Source organism: Bidens hawaiensis, unplaced genomic scaffold, assembly GCF_021521415.1.
Source record: "Bidens hawaiensis isolate Kalapana, Puna unplaced genomic scaffold, B.hawaiensis_p1.1 tig00017166_1, whole genome shotgun sequence".
NCBI lineage: Eukaryota > Viridiplantae > Streptophyta > Magnoliopsida > Asterales > Asteraceae > Bidens > Bidens hawaiensis.
Window position 1 is genome coordinate 474,710 of NW_027492599.1, and position 15,796 is coordinate 490,505.

General features: G+C 33.1%; 2 protein-coding genes across 2 annotated transcripts; one reads left to right on the forward strand and one right to left on the reverse strand.

The window, feature by feature from the left end:
- Positions 1-2,505: 2,505 nt before the first annotated feature.
- On the reverse strand, positions 2,506-5,371 carry LOC143553339 (heat stress transcription factor A-7a-like). Its single transcript, XM_077043361.1, has 2 exons — positions 5,041-5,371; positions 2,506-3,572 (listed from the first exon to the last, which is right to left on the reverse strand). The coding sequence occupies exons 1-2, from the start codon at positions 5,350-5,352 to the stop codon at positions 2,919-2,921; spliced, it is 966 nt and encodes a 321-aa protein (XP_076899476.1). The 5' UTR covers positions 5,353-5,371; the 3' UTR covers positions 2,506-2,918.
- Positions 5,372-13,444: 8,073 nt separating this feature from the next.
- LOC143553326 (methyl-CpG-binding domain-containing protein 4-like) lies at positions 13,445-15,454 on the forward strand. The gene is made up of 2 exons (XM_077043347.1): positions 13,445-13,541; positions 14,758-15,454. Exons 1-2 carry the CDS (start codon positions 13,449-13,451, stop codon positions 15,241-15,243), a joined length of 579 nt encoding a protein of 192 aa, XP_076899462.1. The 5' UTR covers positions 13,445-13,448; the 3' UTR covers positions 15,244-15,454.
- Positions 15,455-15,796: the final 342 nt, after the last annotated feature.

The window sequence follows — 15,796 nt, forward strand, 5'->3', positions numbered from 1 at the left end:
TTTACAGTTATAATATACAACTCAATTAAAGTAAAAAAATTTCTGAAATGTAAAAAACCAAACCTTATATTTAAATTTATAATAAATATTAAACATTCAAGTAAAAAAATATAGTCAAATCACAAAGTCACACACCATGAGTTGTTAAAGTTGCACCTTAACATGTGCAAAAGAGGCCTTCACATTAATTGCATAATGTCACATTTCTAGGCATTTAACCATATCATCTTGGCATTATTCACAAGGACCACCTAATGAAAGTAAAACCAGAACCAACTTTTTTCCCATCCATATAAAGTGATAATAATTTCAAAAAAGAAATATTACAAATCAAAGATACATTAAACTATATGTTAAAACTTGAATTAATAAAAGAGCATAAATCATATATAAACTTTTTTTTTACAAATTATGAGTAGTAATTAATCTTATTCCAGGGTTAGTAACCAAGAATTAGTTTTTATTATTGATTTGAATCCGGGGTTTTTAAATGCGATGTTATTAGTTTTTAAAAGATAAAACAAGAAATATTTAAAATATACAATATTTTTACAAAAAGTTACTAACTACAATATTTAGTCAAATCACAAAGTCATGCACCATGATGAGTTGTTAAAAGTGCTTCTTAAACATGGCTGAGGGGTGTGGGGGGCTCTAACGGGGGCGCGAGTGGGGGCTCCAGCCAATAATATTGTGACGTGTGGCAGAGAGAGAAGCTGGATAAGATGGGTGTTGGAGCCCCCGCTGGAGCCCCTGGCCCTGGTGTGGAGGGGCGCGAGCAGGGGCTCCAGCGGATTTTTTTTTTATTTTTTTATAAATATATTCAAAAAACGTATTATTAAAAAAACTCATAAATTATTAAAAAAAACACACATTTTTTTTAAAATTCAAATTACAAAAAAAACATACTAAAAATTAAACAAACAATAATACTTAATAATAACACTAATCTAATACAAGATCATCGGGTCGCCTCTCCCACAAATGTTCAACCAACTCATGTCGAAGCTCCCCGTGTATCTCACGGCTCTTGATATTTGCTATGTTGTGAAGTTTTTGTTGATCACTGATTGTGGACGGTTGTGGCGGAATATCACGGTTGCGGTCAAAACTCCCCCTACATGAAGAAGCAAATCATCCTCTTCGGAGGAGTCGGAATCAGACGAGTACGACGACATTATTTTTAAAAAAATAATTGGGAAGATGGGTTGATTTTGGGTTTTTTTTTGAAGTTGTGGTAATTGATTTATATGAAATTGGTTATATATAGGAAGAAAAAACTTTTTTTTTATTAAATTATGAGCCCAACGGCTCAATTAAATGTTCCAACGGCTCTTTCACGCCTCCCAAAGACCCTTTACGCCATATGCCTCCCGCTAGCAGGCTTGCGCCCGCATTGTTTTTCGCGCTCGCGCCCCTCTCGCGCCCCTCTCACGCCTCGGTGGTGTGGTGCTCGCGCCTGGGGGCGCGAGCGGAGGGGCTCTCGCGCCCCCGCTGAAGCCCCACACCCCTCAGCCTAAAAGAGGCCTTCACATTAATTGCATAATGTCACATTTCCAAGGCATTTAACCATATCATTTGGCATATTCACAAGGACCACCTAGAGAAAGTGACACTGGAACCAACTTTCTTCCCATCCTATCATTTTTTAAAAATAATTACAAGAACAAATGGAAGCACACTATAACCATATCATGAAATCAGAAGCACATGGTTTAAAAAATAAGTGTACATTTATCTATTGGGATGCAATATATAACCAATTTGATTGGTTCAAATGATACATGGTTGATACAACCATACAATCAAAATGAAACCACATTTACCTTCTCAACCAATAATACATAAACTTAAAAATATAGCATTACTTTCTAACTTGTACCATGTCTATATTACTCTTTTATTTGTCAGTTTAAGCTTCATGACAATCCCAATTGAGGCTGAAATATCCTGCAGAATAACTATGCTTATGGACTTGTAATAACAAGTAACCAATAACCGAGGCGTAATATATATGCAACGTATTGAAAATAATAAAATTCTTTATAGTTTTGAGGATATATATTCTTTGGTTTATGATTCTGTTTTTATTTAAAAATATATATATATTTCTCTATTTTGTTATAAAAATTTAAAAGTTACATTTAAGTTGTCAAGCCTTCTTGCTTCTGACCTTACATAGTTGATGCAATCCCCAAGCATTATTGCTTGCATGGGTCCCACAACATTATTGTTCTTTATAATATGTCTGAACTGACAGATCCAAGTATACTATTAGCAGCCATCAAAAGTCAACTAACTACTACATGTTAGCTGAGAACCATATTGCAGCCATAGAATCTTCAGGTAAAATATCTTCAGAGCAAATCTACAGTGATATATTTCAAAGAATGAATTTCATTAAGGGCAGCATATATATTATTTACTTATGATAAATCAAGAAATCTTAGCGACGCTTATCGGCAGCAAGAACAATAATAACCTTATTATATCATCAGAACAAGCACTTGAATTAATCTGGCCAAGTAAATGCTTCCAATCTGATAATCAAGGTAAAGTTATATGAAATAATTAGATTTATAAAATTTATGGAAAAAGAACTTAGGAGATGGAACACGAAAAAAAAAAGGTTAAATTTGGCGAGAGACTAGTGCTTTTCGTGAATCTGTATCCTGTAAATGGCAAGAAAAACTGAATTAAGTGATAATAGGTACATATATTTTTTTTTTATACAAAATCATATAAAAGTCAACCAACCAATATCAGAACTAGTAATCTTGAATCGGTCCAAAATCTTCATATCTTCATCATCATCCAAAGTACCTAACTACAAAGATCAAGAATAAACGTTTTTAAACACAATGAAGATCAGCGAAAAGATTATTGACGCATTATATGAACCATCCATATTGTTGACTTTATTGACCCTTTTCGGGTACCCCAAATTCTTCGTTAAACAACTCCTCCCAGAATTCTTCATCAAGTTCTTTATCTCCGCTTTCTAATCCATCGAGATCATTAAACACTTCCTCCTGGTTTCTTTTGGCTCTCCCAAATCCCTGCATTTCTAAAGCAAGCTCATCTAGCTCAGACAACTCAAACTCTTCAGGTTCATCTTTAATAAGCATCGACCCTTGACCGTGGTCAATTAACCGTCTCCTTTTGTTCATGATGACATCTTCAAGATCCTTCCTTTTACCATGGTGAACCAACTTCTCGATAAAATTGGGACTTTGCATCGCTTTTGCTAAAAAACTCATCATTTTCTGCTGTCTCTGTTCGGTTCCTTGTAGTCTAAGCTCCATGGCTTGAAGGTGGGCCCGGGTATTTTGCTGCTGTTGTCTTAAATTCACTAATTCCGTCATAAGAATCTGTTTATCACGTTTTAAACGCCTAACTTCACTATCGATTCCGAAATTTCCAACCTCGACACATGAACGCGTCGCTTGTTGTGGAACCAGATGCTGAGAAGGCGTCTTTCTTCGTTTAATATTCTTCAAATTGTGCCTGTGGCCTCTTAAAAATCCTTCATTTGCAAACTCCCATACATCATGATCTATTTTTCTAAAACCCTGCACTCAAATATGAAACTAACTCGTTTCAACCACATTGGAGAACACATATTATTCGCTAAATGTGACAAAACCATGTCAAAGTCTATTATTTCTCCTTGGTAATCATATATGTATTATCGGGCAAACAGCAAGAAAATCCAATCGACTACTAAATCTACACCGCAACATGCTATTTTACCAAAATATACAAATATCTAATTGCTTAGTCCAGCATACTTACAAACTTTTAACCATTTAATGCAACAATTTGCATACTTTGTTAAATAATAATAATAATAATAATAATAATAACAGTAATAGTAGTAGTAGTAATAATAATAATAATAAATAAATAAAATTAAGTATGATGCTTTAAATGATTGTAAAAAACCTGTAGCATAAATATGTACATATTTGACCTTCCAAAAGTTTAGAAACTGAGAGTCCTGTTAGTGTTAAGATCAATTAACAAATTTTATCAAGAATTTAACTAACACCACGTGAATCACATATAACAAACACTCAACCAAAACAAGAAAGTCCACATCAAATTCATATTCAATTTTTTATTTACTTTTTATTTTTATTTTTTACGTAAAAAGACAATTTATAAATAGCATAGACAATTAGAGAGTTTTTTACCAAACTAGTGTAGTTAGTAAAATTATTTACCAATCTAGTATAGTTTTAAACATATTTACCAAAATGGGTATTTTTAGTGGGACCCACCACCCACTCACTTCATCTTCTTCCTTCTAACCTAACCACTCTTTCTCTCTCTATCTAGACCACCACCGTACCACCACCATGTTCTTGACAATCTCCGGCGGCCTCCGATGCCTCTGCCGGAAATATAGTACATGATGCCGTGGTGGAAAGATTAATAGAAAACACGATGAATACATCAATTATTTATAAAAATAATCTGCCGAGAAAAGATTATTCATCAAAATATAATAAACCTTGGTTTGTTGGTGTCTGTTTATTATTATTATTATTATTATTATTATTATTATTATTATTATTATTATTATTATTATCCTTGTATCCTGTTCATCTCCATTTCATACATCGCCATACCTACCTACCAATACATTATTATTATCTTCTCTACATTCGGTAACTAATTACCACATTTTGATGTTTTTATTTGAAAGCATAAACCCTATTTTATTTTAATTATGATTCTGTGAATTGAATATAGGAAATGGCTGCTGCTGCACAGATGACCACCGGAGGCATCGGAGGCCGCCGGAGATTGTCAAGAACATGGTGGTGATATGGTGGTGGTCTAGATAGAGAGAGAAAGAGTGGTTATGTTAGAAAGAAGGAGATGAAGTGAGTGGGTGGTGGGTCCCACTAAAAATACCCATTTTGGTAAATATGTTTAAAACTATACTAGATTGGTAAATAATTTTACTAACTACACTAGTTTGGTAAAAAACTCGACAATTAGATATAATAATAATTGTAAGAAGAAACTTACATAAGTATTGAGCTGTCTGACAAAGCTAGAGAAATTGTTATGCTTGAAGTATCTAGGAAGAAGATTAGTAGAGAAAGCATGTGGATCCCACACAACAAAGCTTTGACCACCTCTACTCCAAGAAACAATGTGATCTAAGCTTTGATCATCCACCATATCATATATCTTTGTTAAAAAAGGTGGAGGTCCAGCATCATGTAGACCTTCAATTGGTTGTGGCAAGTCCACCATCACAGGCTGCTTATCTTTCACTATACCACCACTTGTAACACAAGGGTATTCTTGCTTAACAACTGGGTAGTAAGGATTCATGGTCAAATGACTCAAATCCCTTAAAACAAAGCAAATTTTATTATGGTCTTGATATCGGTCTCAAGTGAGTATCATTCGAGCAAAAGGTTGTTAATTTATTATATGGGTGTGATCTTTTTTTAAAGATTATCAGTCTGTTAGTCTTAATTTGCAGTGAAGTTAAGGGAAATAGAAAGAACAAGAGTGAAAAATCAAGAAAGTTGGTTGAGGCAAAAGGTCGAACAGTTGGTGTGCATGACAGTTAGATTTTGGGGATTTGAGTGAGATCAGATGTTTGAACCAGTGGTGGACTGACTTTCTTGATTGGGGAAGTAGCTTTTTAATGGTAAAGATATGCGCACACGGTTTCAGCCTCAAGAACTAAAGAAACTTCTAGACACTTTGGTGTGTGCAAATTGCATATATTTTATTTTTATTTTTATTTTTTTTAAGTTATTGTGGTCCAGGTTAATTTTTTGGATTTTTGAAAAAATTAGTGGTTCTCTATTCATATTATTCTAGTTTCAGATGAAAAGGGTAATAATTGTGGTGAATTAGTGATAAAAAATAATTTAGTTATTATAGTTGGTGGTTGATACATGGATGCTCGTTATTTTATTTGATAAAATTAGGGGAAAACTATTTGTTTTAGTGTATTTAGTTTGTTTATACGGGGAAAGTTAACGTATAAATGAAATTATCATGTTAAACGCGATAATCAATTAGAGTAATTATATATATAAATACAAGCAGAGTATTTATGTAATTACATTAATTAGTCAATGATGTAATTACATAATTATTCTGCTTGTATATATAATTATTCTACTTAATTCTCACTGTTAGCACGTTAATTTAATTTTATCTGATTCAAACTCTGTTTATATGTGTGCGTTTGTGTTGGCGTTTGTGTGTGGTGTTGGTGTGTAAGTAACTATTTTGTCTTTTAAACTTTTAGCTTGGAGTAACATTTGTTTTAGAATATGGAATTATAATTCAACAAGGGTAGAGATCTATAAAAGTTAGTGAATTTTCGCAAGTATTGCATTTCGCCAATAGTTAAATTTGTGAAATACAATTCACTATGATAAGTACATTTGAAATTTTCAAAAGTCTAAATAAATTTTTATTAGAAAAATGTGTTTTATATGGATGAATATATTCATGAAATTCATTTTCTACTAAATGACTACCATTTTCCTTTCGACTTCACTTTTAATATTTATTTAATTGTTTCTTTTCTAAAAAGAATGTTGGTTTGTTTTTAGTTTATCTATGTATATTCAGATTCATGTATGAAAGCTTATATAGATATTTTCTACTTGTTTATGAACTAGTCGAGTACCCGCATGATGTAGCGGGAATAACACTTTAAGGTTGTTAGCAAGTCAAGGCTAGCTCGACTCGAAATGTACTCCGAACTGACTCAGCTCAGCTCCAACTAGAGCTGAAATCTTAAATTCGAGTTCGTTTTGATTATTTTGATATTTATATAATTTGATTACTCTTAATTATATTTTTGTAAAACATATAAAATGGATACAAAAAAAAAAGAATAAAGTTGAGTAATATTTGGATATACATGAGGAGTAAAAATTGTACATTAAATAGTAAAATATATTGATAAGTGAAAACCTTTTTATTTGTAACAAGTTTACTTATGTTTTTATCAAATAGATAAAGAGTTAGATATGTAACTGTAACTAACAAGATGAAATTAAAATATATTTAAAAAAACTTGTACATTCATGCATATTTTCATGTAGTAATAACTTGTACATTTCAAACAGTTCTTCTTATTTGAAAAAAAAAAATTATATTGGAACGTCGACAAAAATAAGCCTGTTTAAATGTGTATACTCGGATTTTATAATCATATTTTTGTAAAACATATAATATTAAAATAAAAAAAAAATGATAAGTTGAGTTAAAAGTGGGTAAATATGAGGGGTTAAAGTTGTAGGTATTTCTTAAATTACTAAATTTAAGTAAGGTTGATGTACCATAATTGTAATTATATTTGTTGAAATCAAATGAACGTGAGTGGATTGTATTTAAAAAAAACACCTTACCTCTTTATACACATTTACCTTATGCATTAAAAGTGTAAAACCCTTAAAACAAACATCTTAATTTGTCATTTACTTATATATTATATATAGTATAGATATAGATATATGAAACAGTTAATATATTTTATATTGATTAGGGTTTGAGCAACTTAACTGTCATAATCGTTTAACCAAATCATAACCGACATATTCGATCCGATTTTAACCGATAACCAACATAACTGGTTGGTCGGTTTAGTGAATTTTCAAAAACCGTCGAATATGGGTCGGTTTTGGTTAAAGATAATTCCAACCCCACCATAACCAAACCGACCCATTTATTTAACCAACAATATGTTTGAGGCTACATATGGTCAGAATCTACCATTTTGATGGTTTGGTTCAACATTTGTTATTGAATTAACTTGGAATTTCATAGTTGTATTATATGTTGCTGTTTTTTTTAATATTTGGTATTATAGATTATACATTTTGTTGGACTATGTAATGTCATTTTTTGTAATATTTGGTACCAAACTTTTAGGCGTGGATACATTGTTTTGGTTATGGTTAACCGACCCAAACCGACTCGTTAACCTTCAAACCGATTAACCGAAACCGCATAATGGATCGGTTATGGTTGTGAATATCCATTAACCGACATATCGGTTATGGTTATGGGTTTGGCTCAAAACCGCCTCAAACCGGTCCATGCACACCCCTAATATTGATAGGTTCCCCGCTAGTCTTTTTATAAAATTTTCCGTTAAAAAAAGTAATTATATATATTGATAGGCACGTAACTATATTTAAAACCTATATCTTTTTGGAAAGAATTTAATGAATAATACACACACAAAATAAATAAACAAAAATTATTTATGAATATAACCAAGGTGTTTGGTGGGTCCTGTGAAAATAAGTGGTAGGAATACCATTTTTTGGATCCAGTGATAGTCGAAATCTTATTGGTTGGCGCATGGTCCCCACTTATCATATTCGTTGCCGAAGTCCTAGTCAAAAATGAGATGATGGAAAATTATTATTATTATTATTATATGAAAAAACTAATTTTACAACCTACTAGGACAATAAGACCATAAGTAGTCATAATTCTCCACTTCCAAGCATTATGCGTCACATGACGTTCAGTCAGAGTTATGGTTTTTTACAAAAACAGAGTGTAGTCATAATTCTCGACCCCCAGATGTTATGTGTCAAGTGACGCCCAGTCACTATTAATTTTTTTTTTAAACCCAACGGTAACTTATATTTTGGATTTGTGTGCCTTTTCCGCGTTATATATACAACGTTAAAAAAAAGGCAAAACGCGGGGCGGGGAGGGGGGGGGGGTGCCCCGGCGTTATAATGCAAAACGCCGCCATAACCCCACGACTACGGATGGTCTAATTACATGATAAAATAGAAAAACCTACATTGGTATCTTTTATTAAGTTTTAATTACTTTAAAATGATTAATAACTTTTTATGTGTTGTAACTTTATGTAGAAGTAAATTATAAAATCAAGTCTTTTTCTATTTTTAATTTGAGCATAATATTGATATATTAAAATTCATGTTTTAACTAGTTATTATATATACGTATATAAGCAAATTTGTGTTATTGGTTTTGTCTTTTTTTCTTGTGTGTAAATCAATTGAAGAAGAGAGTACAATTTCTTCTCTTTGGGGATGACATACAAAGTTCATTATGTGTACTTTCTCTTAAGAAGAAAAAAACAAAGAGGGGGGAGGAGATCGGATATCAAAACCGGTGTCTAAGCTTACTTCTATGATCTATGGCCTATAAGCGTTTAAAATCATTTGCAATCCATTTGATCTCTCGTCTCTCTTTATAATACATAGTGAATTCTGGTTATATAAGAACCCAAACATATTTCACAAAGTGATGATTATAACGCATTTGAATTAATTAGCTTCAAACTTTTTTAGTGAAATTCAAAAAACTTGTCAATCGAGTTATTTAACAACATTTTTTACTCACTAATGTGAGACCATTAACCTAACTAAAGAATAAAGGAGTGAATATTTAAGGTTGCTTGTAAATGTGTGGTATTACACGTGTAAAATTAAAATCTTGCATGGTCAAAGGTTCATGCCTAAATTCATTGTTCCAGACCAAGTTCATCAAAAGGATATATATTTTAAAACATTATATTAATATTCCACATGTTAAGTGTCTTATTGTAATATTAAAACGAGAGATTACATGTATGGATAGAAATTACGTGACACGTATGAATTTATTATTCTCCTTTGAATCCTTGTTTCACGCCAGGGTACATGTTTTCTTTATATAATAAGGAAAGCTTGGCCACATGTTCAATAAGTAATTAAAGAGCAAATTAAAGGTAGATTGTTATAATCTAAGCAGTCCATTTCCCAATTGACTTTAAGAACGTGTATTATAAACACTTAAAAGAGTACAGGTGGCAAAATAAACATATCCCATGAGTCGTCAATAGGTTCAAGGAGGGAAGAATTTAGGCTTGAATAATAATCTATATAATATTAAAATAGTTAAAAATGTATCAAAACGCGTTAGTCATGTTTAAGGCGGTTTATTTATTTATTTATTTTGGCACCTAAACAGATTATAACGATGTAAGATTTGCTTAAAGTATTACAACGTCTCTAGTTTAAATTGAAACATCTTATCATGCTCTTATTTTACGTATGGATGGTAACATATAGTCATATTTATTGTTGATCTAACATACATACAAGTACTAAAATAAATTAAATAATAATACTTGAAGAAGAAAATACCAACCAACGTTCGGGACTAGGTACCATCTTCCGCAATATCTGGTCATGAACAACTTCTAGGTCAAAATTCGAATCTCGTTGCTTTTATTTATGCCATTGGCTGATGAATTAGGATTGAAAAATCCAAATATATAACTAAACTGAATTCCAATTATGAATTTGTAATTCGGATTAGCATCTGCCCCAAATTCTGAATTTGGTTTCCGAATCCAATTCATAATTTCCAAACCGACTCATCCCTAATATTCGAATTAGAATTGCATATTTTTGTTATATATATTAATTTCTTTATTTAACTTTTTCTTGTAACTTATTTATTTGAATATTTTAATTCAAATATGTTTTCTAAATTTTAATCAAGTTTTAATACACTTAAAAAAAATCAAAAGTTAAACAACCGAACATGGATTTGGTAAACCGTAAACCACTACTATACCTAGAGGTGTACAAATCGGGTTTTTTCTAATACCTGGATTCGGGTATGAACCGGTTTCGGGTATAATCGAGTATTGGAAAATCGGGTATTGAGAGAAATCGGGTAGGGTATTGAGGAGAAAAACTCAACCCTATGTACCTGGGTAGGGTATGATCAGGTTCGGGTATAACCGGGTATTGGAACCGGGTGTGTGTCCGGGTACGATCGAGTATTAATACCCGGTTTTGAATTTGTAATTTTTTTTATACATTTTTAAATTCGTTTAAAATTTAAATTTGCTTTGTAATTCATAAAAATAACTAAACTATAATACAAAAACCATAAATCCACTTAATTACAAATTATTTACTTAATAATATGCATTTTCCAAAAACTTAAACATAAAACTTGTGAAGTAAACATAAAAATATACCATAAAAACTCATGTATTATATCGGGTATTAGAATATTGGTATCGGGTATCGGGTATAATCGGATATGGGTATAGGTATGACCGGGTCCGAGTATTACGGGTATAAATCGGGTACGGTTCCGGGTACGGGTATTGAGCTCAAAATGCATACCCTATTCATACCCTACGGATAGAGTCGGTTCCGGTTTCGGGTATTGAATACCTGGGTATAAAAAAACCGATTCCGGGTATTTTTTTCGAATACGTTTTATTTTCACCTCTAACTATACCGTATACGATGCCAAAAAGAACACACTCCAATTCCAAAGGCCCATATCCTAATTTATAATCATATGGTTCACTGGATAGAAATATGTACTTATCGTTTGAGCCCAACCAAAGACTTAGGTTTTTGGGCTTGTCAATATTGATCCAATTATACATTTATTTTTCATACAAAATATACTAAGGGCTGATTACCAAAATATACAAGTTTGACTAACTTTTTTTAAAATAGATATGTTTAATTTAGCCTACATCTCTCTAATCATTGAGTTTTTAATAAACAAGTAACACGTCAGCGAATCTGGCTAAGCTTAGCTGCCACTTTATGGACACGGAATTTTGTGAAAAATAAATATGACTCACCTTTTGTTAATAAAAATTCGACACGTATCAAATGTGACTAAGCTTAGCCTACATCTATCTACATCTATGGTTATTTAGCCGACATCTTTGACTCTTAACTGGTTTTCGGATATGTGCCGGCTCCATATATTCCTTCTTAGTCGGCTCCAACTCGGCTTGTAGGTTAAAGCTTCACTTAGCCGTTTTTTTTTCTTTTCTTTTAGCCGTCTAATTTAGCCGCCAAAATTTAAAATATTTGCCAAAACAGTTATAGAATTAGCTGGTTTTCTTGTTTTTCTCTCTTAGTCATCTTCAATTTGCCGCCATATTAAATATTTTAACTACCAAATTAAATTTTAGTCGGCTTACATTTTGTTTCTCTCTTAGCCGTCATGTTTTAGCCGCTATACTTAAATATTTTACTTACCTAATAAACACTTGGCTCGCTTTCATTCTTCTTTTACTACTAAGATATAGCTCGTGTAATACACAGGTGGTTAAAAAATGCAACTTTGTCATTAATTCTATAAATATTAATAGTATTAGTTATCCTAGGTGACTAATCTAGTTGAATGACATGTGAAATAATGGTTTTGATTTAATAGTATAGGTAGATAGGTAGATTAGTGGGCTTCTATCTTTTTCTTTCTCAGTCGACAAGTTAAAATTTTGGTCGGCTAAATTTACAACGGCTAAGAAGACGACTAAGAGATAAAAAGGTAGAAGCCGGTTAATTATTTAATTGGTTTGGTAAATATTTTAAATTTTGGCGGCTAAATTAGACGACTAAAAGAAAAAAAAGAAGATAACTAAGTGAAGCTTTAGCCTACAAGCCGAGTTGGAGCCAGCTAAGAAGGAATATATGGAGCCAGCTAAGTGAATAAACACATATCGTGAAGCCGGCTAAGAGTCAAATATGTAAGCTAAATAACCATAGATGTAGGCTAAGTTTAGCCGCCTTTGACACGTGTCAAATTTTTATTGACTAAATGTGGGTCACGTTTACATTTCACAAAATTCCGTGTCCATAAAGTACGGCTAAACTTAGCCGGCTTCGCTGACATGTCACTTGTTTATTGGTCAAAAACTCAATGACTGTAGAGATGTAGGCTAAATTAGGCATGTCTATCTTGGAAAAAGTTGGGTCAAACTTGTATATTTTGGTAATTTACCCATACACTAAATAAATATGTAATCAGCGGATGAAACTTGCTCTTGGTAGCGGGAGAGCGCAACGGGAATTTGATAGACATTGGTCTGGTTTGTTATCATACTGACACTGGTTGTAACAAACTGCAAGAGAAACATTAGAAAACAAGACGTTTAAAAAGACATCGACACGTGTTTTACATCGATCGGATAGTGTCAAACGTTAAATCCTTTTCAAGATATTTAAATCAAAGTGCTTGTTTTATATACTTTATATTCTTTCTTTTAAACTTGTAATTCTAGAGTATCGATATATAAACAATTAAAAATAATTTCAGTTAAATTGTACGAATAATCATACGGTGTTACATGTTATTTCAACCGTGACTAGGTGGTAGATTCAAATCATGTCATGGGTATAGATTATTTTCTTAGAGTAGTTAGGAGTAAACCTCCATTATAAAAAAAAAGTTCACGAGTCAAGTTGAAATGAGGTCGCTTCGGGCTGAGTTTCATGTACTATTTTACTTTATACGCGTACTACTTTCTAGGGTTTATTATTATCGTCGTTACTGTTACGAACCTAACCCGTAATGTCCAAACCGATATAAGACAGGTAGGTACGACCACGGGTACACACGTGTAAGGAGACCTGACTGGAAGAGAGCTACTGATGGAGAAAGAGAACGAGAACGAGAACGAGAAAGAGGCTTCTGAAAATGGGTCACTGGCGGCCAACAAGACTCCAACCAAATCATCCGCTAAGGTTCTTTCAATTCAATTCATTTATCAATCAATCAAATTTGTTTTCTGATCTTAAAGAACGAAACATTGTACGTACGGCCATTTTAGGGTTTCCGTACGAATTTTATTTTGATCTTTAGGGCTTTTCAAATCCGATCTGTGTTTCTTGTTTTACAAATTGTCAATCTTTCTTCTGTTTGTGTGACTTTTAATTGTTTTTATAATGTTCCAATTTATCCTACACAAATTTGTGATAATCGACCTCGGATCGATTAAAGGTTCGAGCTTTTTTAACCCGGGCCTCAAATAAACCTCGAGCTTTATATGGGAAGCTCGTTGAGTCGAGCGTTGTGTATTTTTAAGTTTTACTTCTTTCGGGTTTCTGTGTGTTTATTTCACACTGCACGGGCGGGCTCGAGCCTAGCTTTGGATTGTTTAAGGCAAGATTGTAAAAGTCGCGAACACTAGGCGGCCTAACGGGGAGTTGGGTGTACCGGAGAGAGAGAGTACTCAGACATGACAAATATAAAGAAAATTAATTTTTGGATATTATATATATATATGTGTGTGTGTATGCGTGTGTCAAATATCATAAGTTTACTAAATTATAGAAAAGAATAGTTGAATATCAATATAAATAAGAGAAATACATTTGCAAATATTAAATTATTCTTAAAATTGGTATTCATTGATTAGAAGCATGATATTCGTTCTTTTATATTATAGAATACGAGAAATGCTTTATTTTTTTAAGTTAAAATCGGCCCAAGTGACCGACTAGATCTGATTCTAGCTGAGGTTGATCACCTTTGATCGATTCTTGGTAACTAGGCGGAGTTAAAGAAAGTCGCTTCGGCGCCATACTTTGTAGCAATTACTTGGGAAGTACTCGGCCTTGTAGACCTACTTTTACCACATTGGTTTAAGGTGCTACATGAGCTGAGCTTGAGCTTTAGAAAAAGTGCTCGAGCTCTTGTAAGTCAAACGAGCCTAGTCGAGCTCAAGCTCCTCTGCAAATCGCATGTTTAACTTGAAAACGAGATTTCTGATGTCTCTGTTATCTGCAATTTCTAATGTTTTATCATCAAAACTTATGGTTTTTAGTGGATTTTGGTCATTGTGTGTTTTTTTGGTTAGCTGAATTAAGAAATCTACATATTGAAAGCAAACGTAAACCTACAATATATGTTCGTGTGAATGTGTGTCTATGATATAAATTATGAACAAAATTTATGCAGAAAACAAGGGGCCCACCTCAAAGCTCAGTTGACACATTTGCTGTTCAGTGTAACGAGTGTTTCAAATGGAGGACCATAGCAACCGAGGAACAGTTTGAAGAGTATAGAAGCAAGCAAAGTGAAGATCCGTTTGTTTGCAACAAACTCGAAGGGATCTTGTGCGATACTCCTGCTGATATCGAGTATGATTCTTCTAGAACATGGGTCATGGATAAACCCAACATCCCGAAAACCCCAAAAGGTTTTCAAAGAATCATTGTTTTGAGAAGAGATTACTCTAAAATGGACGTGCAGTACGTCACGCCTGATGGTGCAAGGGTCAGGGCAGCTCCGGGAATCATAACCTACCTGAAAGAACACCCGGAGTACAGCGACGTGTCGCCTTCTGATTTCTGCTTCACGTCTCCTAAGGTAATGGCTGACACAATTCCGGACCATATTGAGAAGAAAAGTCCGAGTGCTAAGAAACCGAAAAAAACAACTTAAAACGGAGGTTAGTTGGTTGGTTGGTTTTATCATTTATGAGTGTGTGTTTAAGGTTTTATTATGACCTAAAATGACTATTATGTTTTATTTTTCCCCATGGTGTTGTATGTTTTGGTATTGTGTTTTATGACACGGCCGAACTGGACTGGAATCTGTTGTAAAGGGGTTGTAGTCGTCAGTTGTTAGTAGGAACCAGGATATGGTATCTCGTATGTGGTTCGATGAATCTGCGATTTGAGTCTGTTGTATGGCTTTTATGTTTCTTGTTTTCTTTGCTACCCGCATGCTATACCGGGCAGTATTAAAAGTTGAAACAACCACTGTGATTGATATAAGGGGTGTGCATGCTGAATAAAAAGAGAGGCACATATAGAAAATTTATTATCAGTTTCATCTTGTTAACACGATTGTTTATGCATAAGGGTCATACTATTGTACATTCTTCGGTCTAGCTTGCTTAGTCTTATGCTTGGCGCTTTCATTTCGTGTTGTAAGCTTAGTGCTTTCGTCTCATGTCTAGCTTACTGTACATTAAACGTTTCATGCATTCTAA